Source organism: Corvus cornix, chromosome 15 (genome assembly GCF_000738735.6).
Source record: "Corvus cornix cornix isolate S_Up_H32 chromosome 15, ASM73873v5, whole genome shotgun sequence".
NCBI lineage: Eukaryota > Metazoa > Chordata > Aves > Passeriformes > Corvidae > Corvus > Corvus cornix.
Window position 1 is genome coordinate 12511288 of NC_046345.1, and position 17834 is coordinate 12529121.

At 57.1% G+C, this 17834-nt stretch overlaps 1 protein-coding gene across 1 annotated transcript in view; it reads left to right on the top strand.

Moving 5' to 3' along the window:
* The window catches only part of KSR2 (kinase suppressor of ras 2), a 73971-nt gene that overhangs the window by 20694 nt on the left and 35443 nt on the right, over nt 1–17834 (top strand). The window contains 3 exon segments of the mRNA XM_039561040.1: nt 8734–8915; nt 16850–16919; nt 17501–17584. Coding sequence (XP_039416974.1) covers nt 8734–8915; nt 16850–16919; nt 17501–17584 — 336 coding nt within the window.

Genomic DNA, 17834 nt, shown 5'->3' on the forward strand with positions numbered 1-17834 from the left:
ATGGGCAGGATTCGGGAGAGCGGCATCCAGGCAGCTCCTCTGACATTCCCCAGGTTTGGAAAGGCAGGTGGGCTCCTGGCATTGGGGATGAGCAGGAGATTGATGTTTGCAGAGCAGGTGGATGCAGCAGGACGGTGCCAACGTGTGGGAATAACCCATACGGAGCATCTTCCCAAGCGGGCACCTCGCTCATCCCAGTCCCCTGTGTCCCACCTCAAATCTTGGGGTTAGGTTTGGGTCCCTCGTGATAAGAAGGATGTTGAGGGGCTGGAGCGTGTCCGGGGAAGGGAACGGAGCTGGGAAGGGGCTGGAGCCCCAGGAGCGGCTGAGGGAGCTGGGAAAGGGGCTCAGCCTGGAGCAAAGGAGACTCAGGGGGGACCTTGTGGCTCTGCACAAGTCCCTGACAGGAGGGGGCAGCCGGGGGGGGTCGGGCTCTGCTCGCAGGGAACAGGGACAGGAGGAGAGGGAACGGCCTCAGGCTGGGCTGGGGAGGGGCAGGGTGGATGTTGGGAACATTTCTCCATGGAAAGGGTGGTCAGGGTGGCACAGCTGCCCAGGGCATGGTGGAGTCCCCACCCCTGGGGGGGTTTAACAGCCCTGTGGATGTGGCACTTGGGACAGGGGTGCACTCCATGATCTCAAAGGTCTTTTCCAACCTAAAGAACCCTGTGGTTCCATGATCTTTGTGCTGCGTTATTTATCCTGAAAACAGAGCCCCAGCCTGGAACTTCTGCAAGGGGGAGAGTGCAGAAGTGCCGGAATTTGGAGAGCAAAACGAGCAGCATCTCTCCCTGTGCTTCCAAATCATCCCCCTGATTAATCTCGCTGCCTTTGCCGGCGAGCCAGGGCTGTGGAGCTGTGCACAGCTCCTGGAACGTGTCCAGCTCCCTCAAAGGATGGTCTGCACAGCGCCAGGTGACAGTGATGAGTGGCCCCCACACCAACCTGGCTCCGTGCTGGAATGATCCCTCTGCTCCGGGCTGTGGCGCTCCTTAGGAGTGTCATTAATGTTAATTACGGCCCTGCTATTCCATCCAGAGGCGCTGGAGCTTTACTGCGCTCCGAGGAGAAACTTGTCACCGTGTCCTTTAATGAGGAGTCGAGGCTCCTTTCAAAGCCAGGCGGGCGTGAGGATGAATTTAGATCAGGATGAGCATCCTGGGAGAGGTGGCACAGCATTCCTGCTGCCTGGTGTGCTGCTTCCGGGCTGTCCAGGGGGGACAGAGGGCACGGAGAGGGCAGGGGCTGCGGGCAGTGTCCAGGGTGGTGGCCAGGAGAGGGACTGACCACTGTTAGCACAGCCTGGGCTCTTCCCAGCTCCACTCTTCCAGCTGGAGCTGGGCAGCAGAGTCAGGAAGCAGCACCCCCGTTCACGTCTTTGTGGTTTGAGAGGCCGGTGGGAGCATCTCCTCACCCTCCTGCCAGCCCACCCCTGACCCGCTGCGGTGGCCCAAGCAGCTCCAGGGATTCCTTGGCAGTAGTGGGATGAGAACCAAAGCAGGGAGGGCAGGCGTCAGAGTCCAGAGGAGGCCACGGGGATGCTCCAGGGCTGGAGCCCCTCTGCTCTGGAGCCAGGCTGGGAGAGCTGGGGGTGCTCACCTGGAGAGGAGAAGGCTCCAGGGAGAGCTCAGAGCCCCTTCCAGTGCTCAGAGGGGCTCCAGCAGAGCTGGAGAGGGACTGGGGACAAGGCATGGAGGGCCAGGACACAGGGAATGGCTTCCCAGTGCCAGAGGGCAGGGCTGGATGGGATATTGGGAAGGAATTGTTCCCTGGGAGAGTGGGCAGGCCCTGGCACAGGGTGCCCAGAGCAGCTGTGGCTGCCCCTGGATCCCTGGCAGTGTCCAAGGCCAGGCTGGAGATTGGGTCTTGGAGCAGCCTGGGATAGTGGGAGGTGTCCCTGCCATGGCAGGGGGGGCACTGGATGAGCTTTAAGGTCCCTTCCCACCCAAACCATTCCATGACTGTCCAGTCTGGCGGCGGATCTGGCCCACCTGGCTGAGGCTGTGTCATCTGTGGATGGGACTGGGCTGAATCCCTGTAGAAGCTCCTCTATCCAAAGGAGACCCAAGCCCACAGCCCTGGCTGGCCCCAGCTCACCCTCGCTGCCCTTGCGTGGCCCTCAAAGAAACGTCACGGTGGCAACCAAGAAAACAGACGGGGCTTAATGAGAAACAGCTCCAGCTCCAGGATCCTGGCAATTACCTCTTCCAGCTCCTTCCCGCCCGTGTCTGCTCCCAGTGCTGCTCCTGCAGCCCCGTCTTGAATCCCAGGAGGAGGAGGAGGAGGGGTGGGGGGAAAAAGCCTGTTTGGCTCAAACTCCCTTCAAAGAATTTCCCAGCTTTATAATTTGCAGCTGTAATAAAAAAGTTCTACTTTGTGCTTGGAAAAGAGAATAATAGATCAGTCAGAGCCAAGCCTGGAAATTCAGGCATCCAGGGAAGTGGGGACAGGCACTTGGATAAATATTTCACTGCCGAGGCTTTGATATGAAGGAGCTGCTTTTCCTCTGGCCAGGGGAGGGAGGGTTTGCTGCCTCTTTATGGGAATGAGGAGGATAAACGGAACATCTGGAGGATATTCCGTGTTCAGGTTTTTTATATCAACTCCAGCATTGTGTGGAGCTCGTTTGGGTCTGGGTGGAGAATGAAGGAATTTCAGCTCTTCAGGCAGGTTCAAAAAATCCACTGGCCTTGCCTTGAATCCTGAAAATCCTAAAGAAGCTGGTGCCATCCTCGCTGCACGGGGATTTGGGATGTGGGAATGCACCAGGCACAGGAGCTGTGTGTTTATCCCGGTGCCAAAGGTGACCTGGTGCCTCCTTTCCTGGCTGAGATGGCTCCAGCCATGCTGGACTTGATCCCAGCTCCCCAGGCCTGTTTGGGAATGCTCAGACTCCTTATCCAGGGGTGTTTTTTATGGTTTATTTGGGGAATCCTTGAAGGAAAAGGTCAGATTTTGCCATCTATGTGCCAATATGGGAACGGGAAGGGAAAAGAAGTGGCAGTTCTTCTGGAGAGGGGCTTTGGAAAAGGCAGGGAGTGACAGGACACAGGGAATGGCTTCCCACTGCCAGAGGGCAGGGATAGGTGGGATATTGGGAAGGAATCGTTCCCTGGGAGGGTGGGGAGGGGCTGGGATGGAATTCCCAGAGCAGCTGTGGCTGCCTCTGGATCCCTGGGAGGATCCAGGTTGGATGGGGCTTGGAGCAGCCTGGGACAGTGGGAGGTGTCCCTGCCATGGCAGGGTTGGGGATAAAATACTCTTCAAGCTCCCTTTCAACCAAATGATTCCGTATTTCTTGCATGAAAAAATGCCAGAGTGAATTTGAGGCTTTTCCTCCTTTTTTCTGCCCTTCCAGCAGCTGCTGCTGGAGCCGCCTGCCCTGCTGCGGGGGCAGCCCTTCACCTGCTCCCTGCTTGGATTGAATCGGGAAGATCGTGCACTTAAACCACTCCAAAAAGCCATAAATCTTCGGGGCTGAATCCCGGCCGGGGCTGTGCACTCCCGGCCAGGCAGCGGCGATCTTTAATCCTTCGCAGCTGAAATACTGATGAGGGGATTTTTTATTTTGCCTCCCCCTCTATTTCCCTTCCTTTAAGAGCAACGCTTGCATGGAAATTGGTGTGTGCTGGCGAGGAGCAAAGTGGTGAATAAAACATCACCTGCAGGGGCAGCTCCTGTCTGGGGGCTAAATTTTAAAGTAAACCCGTTTTAATGAATTTATTTTATTTTTTAATGGCGGTAAGAATGGAAGTGACAACAAATGCCTGCAGAGCACGTTGGTACTGACTCCATTTCCAGGGTTTTTTAAGAGTTGGGAATGGAGGATGAGCACTGCTGGGGAACGGTTGGGATGCTTTTTGGGATGAGCCACATTCCGGCAGCACCACAGCCCTGTGAACACTGCATTCTTGCTCCCTGCATGGATCCCACTGTGCCCATGCTCATATTCCAGCTTCTCCCAGCACATCCTCCTCTTCCAGCCGCTGAACCACGCCGGGACATCCTAACAGGGCAAAGCCGTGTCCTCCCCGGGCACCTTTCTGTGGAAATCCTCTAAGATCCTCCCCGCACCCCACGCCGCTGTCAGTCCCTGCTCTCCCCGCCGGCTCCCGAAAGGAGTGACGGGCCCTTTGTCCCGGTGTCTGCTCCTGTTTTTCAGCGCCTGTTGAAACCCTCTATTTTTTTTCCCCCAAAGCCGGTGATAAGCGTTTGACTGATCCCACAGAGCAGGCGGGGATGAGCCATTCAGGCGGGATTGACACCTAAAGGGATTTGCATTAAACGCTTCAAACTCGCTGGGCGCTTTTTTTTGTTGTTGTTTTTTTTTTAAAAATATATATTTAGCAAATTCCTGCATGAAATTACGGCCCTAATCGTCGGCATTCGCCTCTCTGAGCATGGAATCGCTCCTGGCGATTCTCCCGAGCATCCCGAGGCAGGAATTAGCCCCGATGCTCCACGAACTCTGCCTCGAGGGGTTGGTTTGGGCTCTCCCAACCAAGGGATGCACAGGATAAAGGAGGAAAATGAGGAATTCTGGGTCAGGGGATGGTGAGGGGTGAAGGAGAGGAGCTGCGCGGGGATGCTGAGCGGGGCCGCAATGTGGGAAGGGCTGAGATCCCGGATTTTGGGAAAGGTTTGGGAAGCCAAGGGCTGCTTGGGGCAGGGGTTGATCCCATTGTGCTGATGGGGAGCCTGGGACCTGCAGCGAGGGGTAGAATCCCAGGAATAGCTGGCTTCCAAGCCTCCTGGAGCAGGAATGAGGGTGGGACAACACGGAGAGTGAACCCGAGTGGCAAAAAAAATTAGGGGGGATGTCCAGATTTAGGAATTTGTCGTGGATGTTTCCCAGGTTTTGGAGGGCTCAAAGCCTCGAGATGGACCAGGCGTGGTTCTCTCTGCTCCCTCAAAGCCCTTTGGAGCCTAAATAAGGAATATCTGCTCCATAACCATCTCCCCACTCCTGCCTCGCCTGGAGACTCCTTTTGGACTGGAGGGAAATGGTCCTTCCCGGGGGCCGGCAGGGATCAGCACCATCCAAACCCACCTAAACGGCCCCTCCGGCTCTCCCTGCGCTTCCCGGGCTTCGCGTTAATCCCAGCGATGGTTAGAGGGAGCGGCCACCTTTTCCAGCTCCTGGGAAGGGCTGGAATGCCGCTCGATGGGGGGATTAGCACGGCCAACCCCGCCCTGAGCAGGGAAGTGAGACCCGGTTCCATCTCCCGCTGCACTTTGCCAGTTCCTCCTGATCCAGCTGGGATTAATCCGGCCAAAATTCCCAGCAGCGAGGGAATCCTGCCTCCCTTTCCAGAAGCAGGGTTGTGTTGGGTTTTATCCCTATGGAAAATTGAACTGGGATGACGTTTTCCCTTGGTTGTTTTTATTTATTTTTATTTTTATTTTTATTTTTATTTTTATTTTTATTTTTATTTTTATTTTTAAATCCCCCTTTTTGCCTCTGCCGTCCTTGCAGGACTGGGAGCCTGGCACAGGGAATGGGGCTCCTCCTGCCCAGCTGGGATGGGGAATTTAGTCTGGGAGGACCAGGATGTGTTTCCAGCACATTTTTCCCCACTTTGGGTAAACAAGGGGAGGACGGAAATGTTTGCCTTGGGCAATGCCAGGGATCCAGGGGCAGCCACAGCTGCTCTGGGCACCCTGTGCCAGGGCCTGCCCACCCTCCCAGGGAACAATTCCTTCCCAATATCCCATCGAAATCTCCCCTCTTTTAGTTTAAAACCATTTCCCCTTTTCCTCTCACTATCTATGGAATCATGGAGTGGTTTGGGATCAAAGATCATCTCATTCCAACCTGTGTAGGAGGATGGATGGATGGAGGATGGATGGATGATGGATGGATGGAGGATGGATGGAGGATGGATGATGGATGGATGGATGGAGGGATGGATGGATGGATGATGGATGGATGATGGATGGATGGATGGATGGAGGGATGGATGGATGGATGGATGATGGATGGATGGATGGATGGATGGATGATGGATGATGGATGGATGATGGATGGATGGATGGATGGATGGATGGATGATGGATGGATGATGGATGGATGGATGGATGATGGATGGATGATGGATGATGGATGGATGGATGGATGATGGATGGATGATGGATGGATGGATGGATGGATGGATGGATGATGGATGGATGGATGGATGGAGGGATGGGTGGATGGATGGATGACAGATGGATGGAGTGATGGATGGATGGATGATGGATGGATGGAGTGATGGATGGATGGATGGATGATGGATGGATGATGGATGGATGGATGGATGGATGGATGATGGATGATGGATGGATGATGGATGTGGGACGGATGGATGGATGGCTGGATGGATGGGTGGATGGATGAAGGGATGGATCCATGGATGGATGGAGGGATGGATGGATGGATGGATGATGGATGGATGGATGGATGGATGGATGACCCCTCATGGCAGCAAGTCCTTTATGGGGTGCCCCTGACTGGCCTCATCCTCCACCCCTGCCCCAAGGATGGTATTTGACCCTTTTTAGCCCAAGAAGCCCCAAACGGGGCTCGGTTTGCTCCATGTCCCTCAGGCACTCCTTGTCCCCAAACCAGGGGACAGCATCGCTGTGAGCCCCCCACGCCAGAGCGTTTTCCATGGGTGAGGAGTCTCCTCTCCAGGATTAGATCCTCTCCCTCAGGAGATCAAGGCCATGGGGAGACCGGCAGCCAGCCCAGTTCCCCACTTGGATCTCGGTGTTTATTATTCTTTATTATTTTTTCTTCTCCTGAAGAAACAGAGAGAGGGAAAAAAAAATCTCTCTCTGTCCAAAATCACTCATCCTTCCTAATAATGAGAGCTGTCAGCAGCCCTGCTTGGCGAGGAAATGATGCTCGCAGTAAATATTTGGTCTGGAACTGATTTATGGGTGGAAAAAAAAATGAGATTAGTGTTTAATCACTGTCTTTCAGAAAGGGCTTCGGGCCGGGGTTGAGCTCAGGGGGAGCTGCGGCCGTGCTGGGGCCGGGGGAACAGCACTGGGATCTTTGGTGGAGACCCCAGGGTTGGGTTGGGATTGAGCGGCAGCAACGGAGGGAATGGGCAAGATTTGGGGCCACCAGGCAGGATGAGATGGGATATTGGGAAGGGATTGTTCCCTGGGAGGGTGGGCAGGCCCTGGCACAGGGTGCCCAGAGCAGCTGTGGCTGCCCCTGGATCCCTGGCAGTGCCCAAGGCCAGGCTGGACACTGGGGCTTGGAGCAGCCTGGGACAGTGGGAGGTGTCCGTGCCCAGGTCCTTTAATGCGCTTTAAGGTCCCTTCCCACCCATCCATGACTTCCTGACCATCAGCTGTGGGGCTGACCCCAGGGAGCTCCAAGCCAGGAGAGCCGTGCAGCTGGACCAGCCCGGAACCATCCGCCCCATCCCGATCCCACCGCGCCCAAAGAAGTCCCTGCAGCCACCCTAAACACGGCAGCAGCTTCCCTGTGTGAGGAAATAATTAACTTATTAGAGGATGGTTTAATTTTCCTCATTAAAGAGGTCATTTCCTATCGCCTGGCAGGGCCAGATGCCCTGGGCACTGCTGGGAGCGGCAGGAGATGCTCAGCTCTGGAGTCTCCCCACCCTCCCAGGGAACAATTCCTTCCCAATATCCCATCCAGCCCTGCCCTCTGGCACTGGGAAGCCATTCCCTGTGTCCTGGCCCTCCATGCCTTGTCCCAAGTCCCTCTCCAGCTCTGCTGGAGCCCCTTTAGGCCCTGGAAGGGGCTCTGAGCTCTCCCTGGAGCCTTCTCCTCTCCAGGTGAGCACCCCCAGCTCTCCCAGCCTGGCTCCAGAGCAGAGGGGCTCCAGCCCTTGGAGCAGCTCTGTGGCCTCCTCTGGACTCCTCCAGCAGCTCCAGGTCCCTCCAGTGCTGGGACACAGTCGGATGCAGTGTTCCAGCTGGGATGCATGGATTGTACGGTGCATTCCAGGGGTCCTTGACCACCCCGAGCTGTTGCCCTGCCAGGATGTTCTCAAAGGATCTCTGTCCCAAATCCTCCACATCTCCCAAGGGCTGAGCTGCCATTCCCAGAGCTGTGCCTCTCCTCCTCTCTCCGCAGTAGCCGGGGTAGGAGCGGTGGAGCCAGAGCGGCTCCGCAGTGCCAGGCTCCTGCAGCCTGGCCCATCTGGGCTGGCACTGTCACTCTGCATCCCAAATCCTTCCAGTCTGGCGCAGCTTTGGGATCATCCGAACCAGCAGTCCTTGTCCCGGTGTGGAAAAATGGGCTGAGAAGGGAGAGGCGGGCGACTCATCCCCGCCTGCTCCGCAGGATTTCATCTCTGAGGAGCTTCTCCCAGTGTTTAGGGGTGCCCACACCACAGTCCTGTGCCTTGAGGAGCTGCTTCCTGGGAATCTGCTGGGGTTCCTCGCGTGTTCTGCTGCAGCCCAGCCTTGCTTGGGCCCTAAACTTGATGTAGTGACATTAAATGTGATCATTCAGGGGATGTGACAAGGTCAGCAAGGCCAGGGCGTGACGAACTTTTGGACCAGCTGATTCTTTTTTTCCCACCCAGGTTCTCAAGAGGAAAAGCTCTGGAATGTTCCTTGATGAAAATTGCCTTCGTTTGATGGGAAGTGGGATTAATTATCACATGGGAGATGATGCAGCCACACCCGCACCCCACAGGGGCCACCAGCCCATCCCCAGCTCCTTTCCCGTCACTTTCCCCTCCTTTTTCCTCTTTTCCCTCCCAGAGTCAAGAAGAAGAACAAGCCCCTGAACCTCAAGATCCACAACAGCGTGGGGAGCTGTGAGAACATCCCGGCCCAGCGCTCCCCGCTCCTCTCCGAGCGCTCCCTGCGCTCCTTCTTCGTGGGGTACCCGCCCTTCCTGCCCTCCACCCCGCCCGTCCACACCGAAGCCACCTTCTCAGCAAGTAAGTCCCCATGGCCCCCTCGGATCCCTCTTCCGAAGGGTGGGAGATGCCAAGCAGAGGATGGGACTGCGGGGATTTTGGAGTCAGTGGTCTGGAGTGCGCTGCTTGACCGTTGTGGAACGAGCCCAGCCCTTGTGGAGGTGCCTCGTGTTGGTGTTTGGGGATGTGCGGGTGCTTCCGGCAATGATAACCCCCCAAAAGTTGATTATTTCTGTGTTTTGGGAAAGCCACGAGGTTTCTGTGTTGTCTGAGTTGGTGGCACTGCCTGGATGTCACCTAAAAGTGACTTTTCCGAGGGTTCCTTTGTAAACCCAGCCGTGGTTTCACCTCTGTGTTTAATCCTCTCCTGCTTCCTGCATTTGGAGCTGATGTGGAGTTTTGGGAAGCCAGGCCTGGTGCAAACCCCATGGAGTTGATCCCAGGAGCCAGCCTTGATCCCTTCTCCTCTCCTGGGAGATGCTGCTGCTGGCACTCACTGGGTTTGGCTCTCGGAGCTGACCCAGCGCAGTGCTGCTGGTCCAGGAGGAACAGCCTGTCCCTCATTTCCCAGTCCCAGACCAGTGCTGGGATTAATTCCACAGGGATTGAAGCTTTTCCAAGCCAGGCGTGGCTCTTGGCCCAAGAACTTCCCTGGAAACACATGGCAGCTGCTGGGAGTGATTCCCAGCCAAGTCGAGGTCCCCTTGCCTCTTGTTCCTCACCTAAAATCTTCCTCCAGCTCCACATCCAGGCTGTGTTTTTGTCACCTTCCCTTCCCTGGGTTTTTCCCTTGTTTCCTTTCTGGAAGTGTCGCCTTTCTGGCTTGTTTTGGGGTCTTCCACTCATTCTTCCTGCTCAGCTCTTGGACAAGGGTTTGCAGCCAACTCCCTTCCCTTCCCTTCCCTTCCCTTCCCTTCCCTTCCCTTCCCTTCCCTTCCCTTCCCTTCCCTTCCCTTCCCTTCCCTTCCCTTCCCTTCCTTCCCTTCCCTTCCCTTCCTTCCCTTCCCTTCCCTTCCCTTCCTTCCCTTCCCTTCCCTTCCCTTCCCTTCCCTTCCCTTCCCTTCCCTTCCCTTCCTTCCCTTCCCTTCCTTCCCTTCCCTTCCCTTCCCTTCCCTTCCCTTCCCTTCCCTTCCTTCCTTCCCTTCCCTTCCCTTCCCTTCCCTTCCCTTCCCTTCCCTTCCCTTCCCTTCCCTTCCTTCCCTTCCCTTCCCTTCCCTTCCCTTCCCTTCCCTTCCCCTGCAGTTTGGGATCACTGAGGACTCATCCAGCCGTTCCTGCTGGATTTTCCCCCTCTCCCCTTGGCTTTGGGGACAGTGGCACCTGGCAGGAGCCCTGCAGGCAGACGATGCTGATATTCCCAGAGATATCCAACACCCGACTCCGGATTTGCCCGGGGCGAGGGGGATTTTTTGCCTTGCTGTTTCCCTCATGGGAATTGTCTGAGCTCAGCTCCCAGCCTGGACCAACAGAGCAGAAACCACGGCCCAAACCCCATTCCCAGCCGTGTCTCCTCGGATTAGTTTTCCTCACGCCTCAGTGTTGATTACATCCCGTGGTGTGACATCCTGATGGAACGTGGCACCGCCGGAGCGGGATGCGATGGGAAGTGATGGGCTGGCAAGTGGCTAACGCTGCTGGAGAGGTGTCTCCTCTCATTTCCCTCCGTCTTCCCTGGCTGCTGGGAATGTTTTCCAAGCTGGATGGGAGCTGGGTTTCCCCAGCTGGTTGATCCCTGCCGGGAGGTTTCGGCATCAGCGGAGCTGTTTGGTCCTTGCAGGATCAACATCCGTGTGGGAGTTATGCCAAGCAGGGCAGACATTTGTAGGGAGCAAAATCGTGGAATGATTTGGGCTGGAAGGGAGCACTTCCATGGGCAGGGACACCTCCCACTGGAGCAGGTGGCTCCAAGCCCTCCCTGCATCCCAAGGATTCCCTGTCCCCATCCTTGTGGTGGTTCAACAGCCGAGCTCTCCACTATATCCCATTCCCGTGGGATTTTGTAAAAATCCCTCTTCCCTGTTCCCCCTGTGGGAGCAGCACAGCAGCACTCAGATGCTCTGGATTGCCGTGGAATTACTTCCCTAAGCACAGAAACACAAAAAAATGTTGTCGTTGTCAGCTGGAGATGGGTGAGGGGAGCCCAGCGAGGCCCCGTCCCTCCCTGGCCGTCGCTCCAGGATTTCTTTTCCCCAAACTTGCTGCTCCTGGCAGGAGCACGTTCCCATCCGAGTCATCCCTGACCCAGGTTGGGAGCAGGTTTGGATGCTTCCCTCTGATTTTTAACATCCCTTTGTCCTGATGGGAAGGGATTTGCACAGAGCACAAGGGCTGGGAGCTGCAGAAGGAGCCTCTTTCTCCAGCAGCACAAACCAGGCTGGGGGGAACACAGGATCATGGAATATCCTGAGCTGGAAGGGACCCACAGGGACCATCCAGCCCAGCTCCTGGCCCTGCCCAGACACCCCAAATCCCACCCTGGGCATCCCTGGCAGCGTTGCCCAAACGCTCCTGGAGCTCTGGCAGCCTCGGGGCCGTGCCCATTCCCTGGGGAGCCTGGGCAGTGCCCAGCAGCCTCTGGGGGAAGAACCTTTCCCTGATGTCCACCTAAACCTCCTGACACAGCTCCAGCTGTTGCCTGTCCCAGGGAGCAGAGATCGGAGCTGCTCCTCTGGAGGAAGTTGTAGAACCCCTGGTTTAATGGGGTCTCCAGGGACGTCCCCTCCCTCCCTGCCGGGGCCCTCAGCCCAGTCCTGTGTGACAGCTCCACCCCACCCACGGCACTGCTGCTCTGGCCGTGTCCCTGGGGAAATCTCCTGAATCCCGCTCCTGCCTCTCCCTCTCGGCTTGGTGAGCAAGGAGTTTGCAGTTCGTGGTGGGAGCATGAGTGGGATCCCAGCCAGGGATGGCCAAGTGACAAGTGCTGAGATGCCACCAGAGCTCCTTGAGCCCCCCCAGCCCCTGAAGCGTCTGTGAAAGAGCCCCTGGAGGGCTGACCTCAGGTAGGTTTGGTGGACAGGGATCCAGGATCATGTCCAGTGGGTCTGGGTGGGAATCCCAGAGCCCTAAACCCAGCTTTTCTGCTGGAAAGCCCCAAGGACACGATGCTGGTGTTGAAGGTGACGCGGGGAAGCAGCCAGTGCCACCCAGACTGTGCCCCCTCTCCGTGGTCACCCCATTCCCAGTGCCAGGGGTGGCTTTGTGGGGGGACACTTCTCCCTAACACTGTCCCAGCCCCAACCACCTCCAGGAGGGGACTTCCCCAAGGAACCTCCTCTCTTGGGGCCCACCCAAGAAGTGGTTCTCTCCTCCCTGGGCCCGCCCTGCACAGGAGCACTCCCCAGCTGTGTTGGCAGCACAGCTGGCAGCTCCCAGCAGCCACATCTGGCCACAGCTGGCAGCCAGGCTGCCAAGGGTTTCCCACCCCGGCAGTGGAGTCGGAGGGCACAGCTTTGTCTGGGTAAGCCTAATTGAGCCTGCAAGGCTGGGAATTGTAGGGGGGAGGAAATCCCGATGTGAGGCTCTAAGCCAGCTGAAGGTAACATTTGAGCTGGATAAATGGGATTGTCACCCTGCAAAGGGGAACTGCCCTGATTAGAGTCCCTTTGGACTCTTTCCTTACTGGAGAAGGGCTCTGGGAACAGCTCCTGCTTTGGATGATGATGCCCTCTACTCCGGCTCAGGTTCGCTTTCATCCTGCTGGATCTATCCTGGATCATCCTTCCACCCACTGGACCTGGCTGTGATCCACAGGGTTGGAAGGGACCTTAAGGACCATCCCATTCCACCTCCTGCAGGGACAGGGACACTTCCCACCACACCAAATTTGCCACGTGCACTAATGGAGGCAGCAGTGACGCCCTTTGCAGCTTGAATCCTGCATGGATTTACATGGGAAGGGAAAGCTGCTGGAGCAGCTGCTCTGGGATCTCTCCCATCCTATTTCGGCCCTAAAAGCAGCACGAGCAAGGCCAGAGGTGTCTCATGAAGGGACTTTGCCGCAGAGCATCTCCCTGGGGTGCTCAGCTCCCAGCTGGGACCACGTGGGAAGTAAACTCAGGATGGTGGGGACACACTGGGACAGTGTCCCTGGAATTGCCACAGGTTTCCCAGGGAAGCCTGGATCCCTGGAAGTGTCCTGGAAGGCCAGGCTGGACATTGGGGCTTGGAGCAGCCGGAGACCCTGGAAGGTGTCCCTGCCCATGGCAGGGGTGGGATGGGATGAGCTTTAAGGTCCCTTCCTACCCAAACCATTCCATGGATATTATGATTTGCCTCTAGACTGGGAATTTTGCCCAGCGGTGGAGATATTCCCGATGCTGGGTATCTTTTGTTGTTGAACTCTTCTGGAAAGAGGCTCCACCCCAGGGTCTCCCCTTTATCTCTCCATGGGGCTCCCCCATCCTGGGAGCATTTTGGTGACAGCCTGGGGTGTCTGGGATAACTGCAAAGTCTCCTGGCCATTTCTTGGCTTTGCAGTGACTCATCCCGGGATTCTTTCCCGAGCCACTTCCATCGATTTTATCCGTCCCATTCATAATGTGAACACCTCCCGACGCTGTTTGCTGTAGTAGGAGAAGGGGGGTTTGTTCATCAGGCTGTCTCCGTGATGGATAACGTGCTCACACCAATTCCCCGGCATCCAGAAAGGGGCCAGGAGACAAGGAAGGGGGAATTGGGATGAAACAGTCCCCATCCATGTGGTTTGGCACCGCCGCCACCCCTGGAAGATGCTCCAGGTGTCCTTGGTGAGGGTTTGGGGCTCGCTGAGGCCATCACCGCCCACCCCAAGGAGGGTGCGACCCCAAAATAACGAAATAGGGAAGCTCCAGGTGCTTTTCTCCATGCAGGACATGCCCAGGAATTCACCGCGGAGCTGCCGGGGTGGCAGCGGGGGCAGCGAGGGCGTCACGGCCAAGGTGGCCCCGCCGTCGCCGTCCCCTCCGAGACGCGCGGGTGCCACTCAGGGAGCGGCGCTGGCTGTCACAGCTGCCCGTCAGCGCCGGCGAGCGGGGTGGCAGCGCTCTGCTGCCGTGTCGCCTGTCAGGGACATGCCGGAGGTGGCTGTCACCCTCTGCCCGGTTGGTTCCCCCTTTCCCGGCTCTCCTCCTGGCACAGCTGATCCCATCAAGCGCGGCTGTTGATTTTGGGATGAGCTGTGCCGCGCGGAGCAGGAGCCCTGACCTTTGCCGGAGCGGCGAAGGCAAACACGGCGGTGTTGGATGGAGGGTGGCATTCCCTGGCAGCGCCACCGCGTCGGGGAGCGGGGTTTGGCTTTTGGGAACCCCTCGGGAGGCAGGAATGGGGTGGCTGACCGGGGGGAAGTCCCCATGGGGCTGCTCAGGGGGTGCCAGCCGCGCTCTTCCCTGCGGAATTCCGCTCGTGCCCACGAAACGTCAGCTCGGAGCGGGAGAGAGGGGGGAATTACGCCAGGGGAATTATGGCTGGGAGAGTTGGGATTTTCGAGGCAGGCAGGAGGCTGCTGGTGATCAAGGTTTCAGTGACGACTGGCACGGGGGCAGCGGGAGTCGGGAGACATCAATGGGGCGGGGGCAGCTCCGGGGAGCTGCAGCGGGCGGAGGGGGGAGGGAACAGGGAGAGAGGGAGGATGAGGCAGAGGCAGCCGCTGTCACGCTCCGAAGCTTGCGAGGATCCGATCCCGCTGCCACTTCTCCATCACGGGGTCCCCACAACAAAGCCAAACCCCCCCACCCTGAAACAAGACGCGCTCACGGGTTTCTTTCCCCCTTGTAATTAACGCTAATTGTGGCAATTTGAGGGGGTTTCAGGGAGAATATTCCTGCGGTGCTGGGGGGAGGCTGCTGCACCTCCACCTTTCCTCCGGGCATCCCCCCCGAGCTTTTCCTCCGGGTGGGAATCCGGGTAAAGGGGAGAATCCCCAATTAACTCCAGAGCGCCCCAAACCCTCGGGGCTGATCCCTGGTGCCTTTCCCTGCTCTCCTGCCCCGCTCCGCTGCTTTTCCCTCCTGCCAACAGCGGCTCTATTGTTAAACGCCGCGATCCTCCGTGGCTCGCTGCCGCTAATGAAGGTAATTAGCTGCGAGTCACGTCGGGCTCATTTATGTTACGAGGTCAAAATCCCCGCTACACTTCAATACATTTTTGCAGCGAGCACATTTAGAAAGTAATTAAAAGGCTCAGCGGCCGCCGTTGCCTCCATCCCCTCTCCCCCTCGCCGGGCTGGCAGGATTTAATTGAGGCCAGCCGAAAGTTAGCGGGAATAAATTGTGGCTGATAACGCGGAGGTTGTGATTTGATTCTGGGAGAGGAGCTGCTCTCGCCCGGCTGTTCGGCTCTTCAGGGAGGGGCGATGATGACAACTGAGATCTGGTTTAGAGATTTAGTGAGGGGGGAAGGACGTTTGGGGAGGGATGAGGCCGCGCATGGAGGGGTCACTCGTTAGAGCATCACCTCTGGGATTTGTGGGCCAAATTCCCACCCCTGGGAGGTGGTGGATGCGGAGGTAGTGGAGGGATGCTGGGTTGTCACAAAGGCTGGTGAGAAAATACCAAAAATATTGGCAATGTGGCGCTGGGGAGGTGAATTTCCCTCCTTGGCTTTGAAGGGAGCTTGTAAAAATTAGGGATAGCGACTTTTTACACGGGTGGATAAAGCCAGGACACAGGGAATGGCTTCCCATTGCCAGAGGGCAGGAATGGATGGGATATTGGGAAGGAATTGTTCCCTGGGAGGGTGGGGAGGGGCTGGGGTGGAATTCCCAGAGCAGCTGTGGCTGCCCCTGGATCCCTGGCAGTGCCCAAGGCCAGGCTGGCCAGGGCTTGGAGCAGCCTGGGACAGTGGAAGGTGTCCCCTGGCCATGGGATGGGATGATTTTAAGGTCCCTTCCATCCCAACCCATTCCACGATCCCGTGGTCCTGACATCTCAATTGCCGCCTCTGCCTGTGGAATGACCAGAGGGGGAGAAGGATCCGGAGCCGCTGCTGGCCGGAGGTGCTGGAGCTGGATTGGCTTGGGATGCTCCCAGGATTTCTATCCCGGGGAGCGGGATGTAAATGTAACCTTCAGCCGGCGAGCGCAATTAGAGCCGCGTGCCTGCCGCGATATTAAAATGGGATATTAAAGCAAACAACAGCTCTCCCCGCTCCCAGGGATAATATCCAGCGCCTGTTTAGCCAGGGATTTGCCGGCACTCTGAGCAAACAGCCGGGAGCCGCCGCTGGTGCCTGGGAAACCTCTCGAATCCCTGAGTGGAAATCCAGCCTTAGGATCCCGGCACGGATCCGCTCCCGGGGCTGAGCATCCTGCGGGGCAGGACCTTTCCCGTGGCCGGGAGGAGCAGGAAGAGGAGCAGCAGGAGGAGGAGGAGCAGCTTTTCCACCCTCGCTGAGGCTGAAGGAGGATGTGGAATCCAAGCATGGCCACGCTCCTGATCACCCTCCTGCTCCAGCGGTGCCAATGAACTTCCCGCTTTTTCCTTAGCCTTCTCCTTCCTTTTCCCTTGGAAGGAGAGCACTGGGCCTGCTTTTAGCTCTGTTCTCCCCTTGGAATGCGAGTGGAATCACCTTTGGAGTGGCCGGCACTCAGCTTTTCCCCAGCTGCCACCTCAAGCCGCGATGTCTTATTAAAAACTGATGATGAGGCCGTTCCAGCTTTATTTTCCCTTTCCTGTTTGGACATCGTGATGCCATTCCAAAGGTTTTGCAATCCTGCCCTGCCTGCACAGGGATGCATCCTCTCCCTCCTCCAAACTGGGTGATGGGATCTGGGACAGGAGACCCCTATTCCCACACACCCACAAAGCCCAGGGGTCTCCTGCTTTCCAGACAAGGAGCTCAGTGAGGCATTCCAAGGGGAAAGAGCAGGAAAATCCCATAATTTGTTTTTTGTCCGCATCCTTTGCTCCCCTTCCCAAAAAACTCGAATCCCAGCTCTCGATTTTGTTACCAGTGCTGGTTTTCCTGGTCTCTCCCTGCAGATACGCTGTCAGTGCCTCGCTGGTCCCCGCAGATCCCTCGTCGGGATTTAGGAAACTCCATAAAACACAGGTACGCCCACCCCACTGCCGCGCCAGGCTGGGGGATGAGGGATGAGCATCCCCCTTTCCATCTCTGCTCCAGGACACGGAGATTGGGGACATTCCCACTCTTTCTGGGCTGCGCTGTCCTCCAAGCCCATTTCAATTCCATTTCAGTTCAGATCTGGTTGAGATAAGGCTCGAGTCGCTATCAATAAAAGCTGTGTCTTATCCGTGACCTTCAGCAAATTCCCCATGTCTGGATTATCGCCCTTCCATATCTCCCTGAAGAGGGAAAAGCACTGGGAAGAGTCTCAGCGCTGCTGTTTGATGGGAAGCTGCTTCCCAAGGGGCTGGGAACGCCGGTGCCCAGGGCAGGGAGGGGTTTTGGGGGGTGCCTGGGATGGGCAAGGCCGGGGAATCACAGCGAGTTTGGACCGGATTCCCTTTGGAACAACTCTCCACACCCAAAGCGGGGCTCAGGTTGGTGTTTTGGCATCCCTAGAAAAATTCCTCAACACCTGCAGCGCGGTTTGAGGGCAGCAGGGAGAGGATAAAGCCGGGCTCGGGAGATAAGCGAGGCTTCAGCTCTCCCCATGTTTCTCTCCACAGGTTTTCCACCAAGTACTGGATGTCTCAGACCTGCACCGTCTGCGGGAAGGGAATGTTGTTCGGCTTAAAGTGCAAAAACTGCAAGTACGGCGCCGTGCCGGAGCTGTTTGTGTCCCTCCTTAAAGCTGTGAGGGGATAACCGGGGTTCTGGTGGCGGAACCGAGCAGGGATTCGGGCGCGGAGAGCCCAACCAGGCTCTCGCCAGCTCATCCTCCCAGGAAGCTTTAATGAGACGTGGGATCGGGTGAATAACACCCCAAAGCAGGGCCGGGGTTGGGTCTGGGCTGGGATCAGGGTCCTCGGGGAGGATGTGCCTGCCAGACCTCGGCTCTGC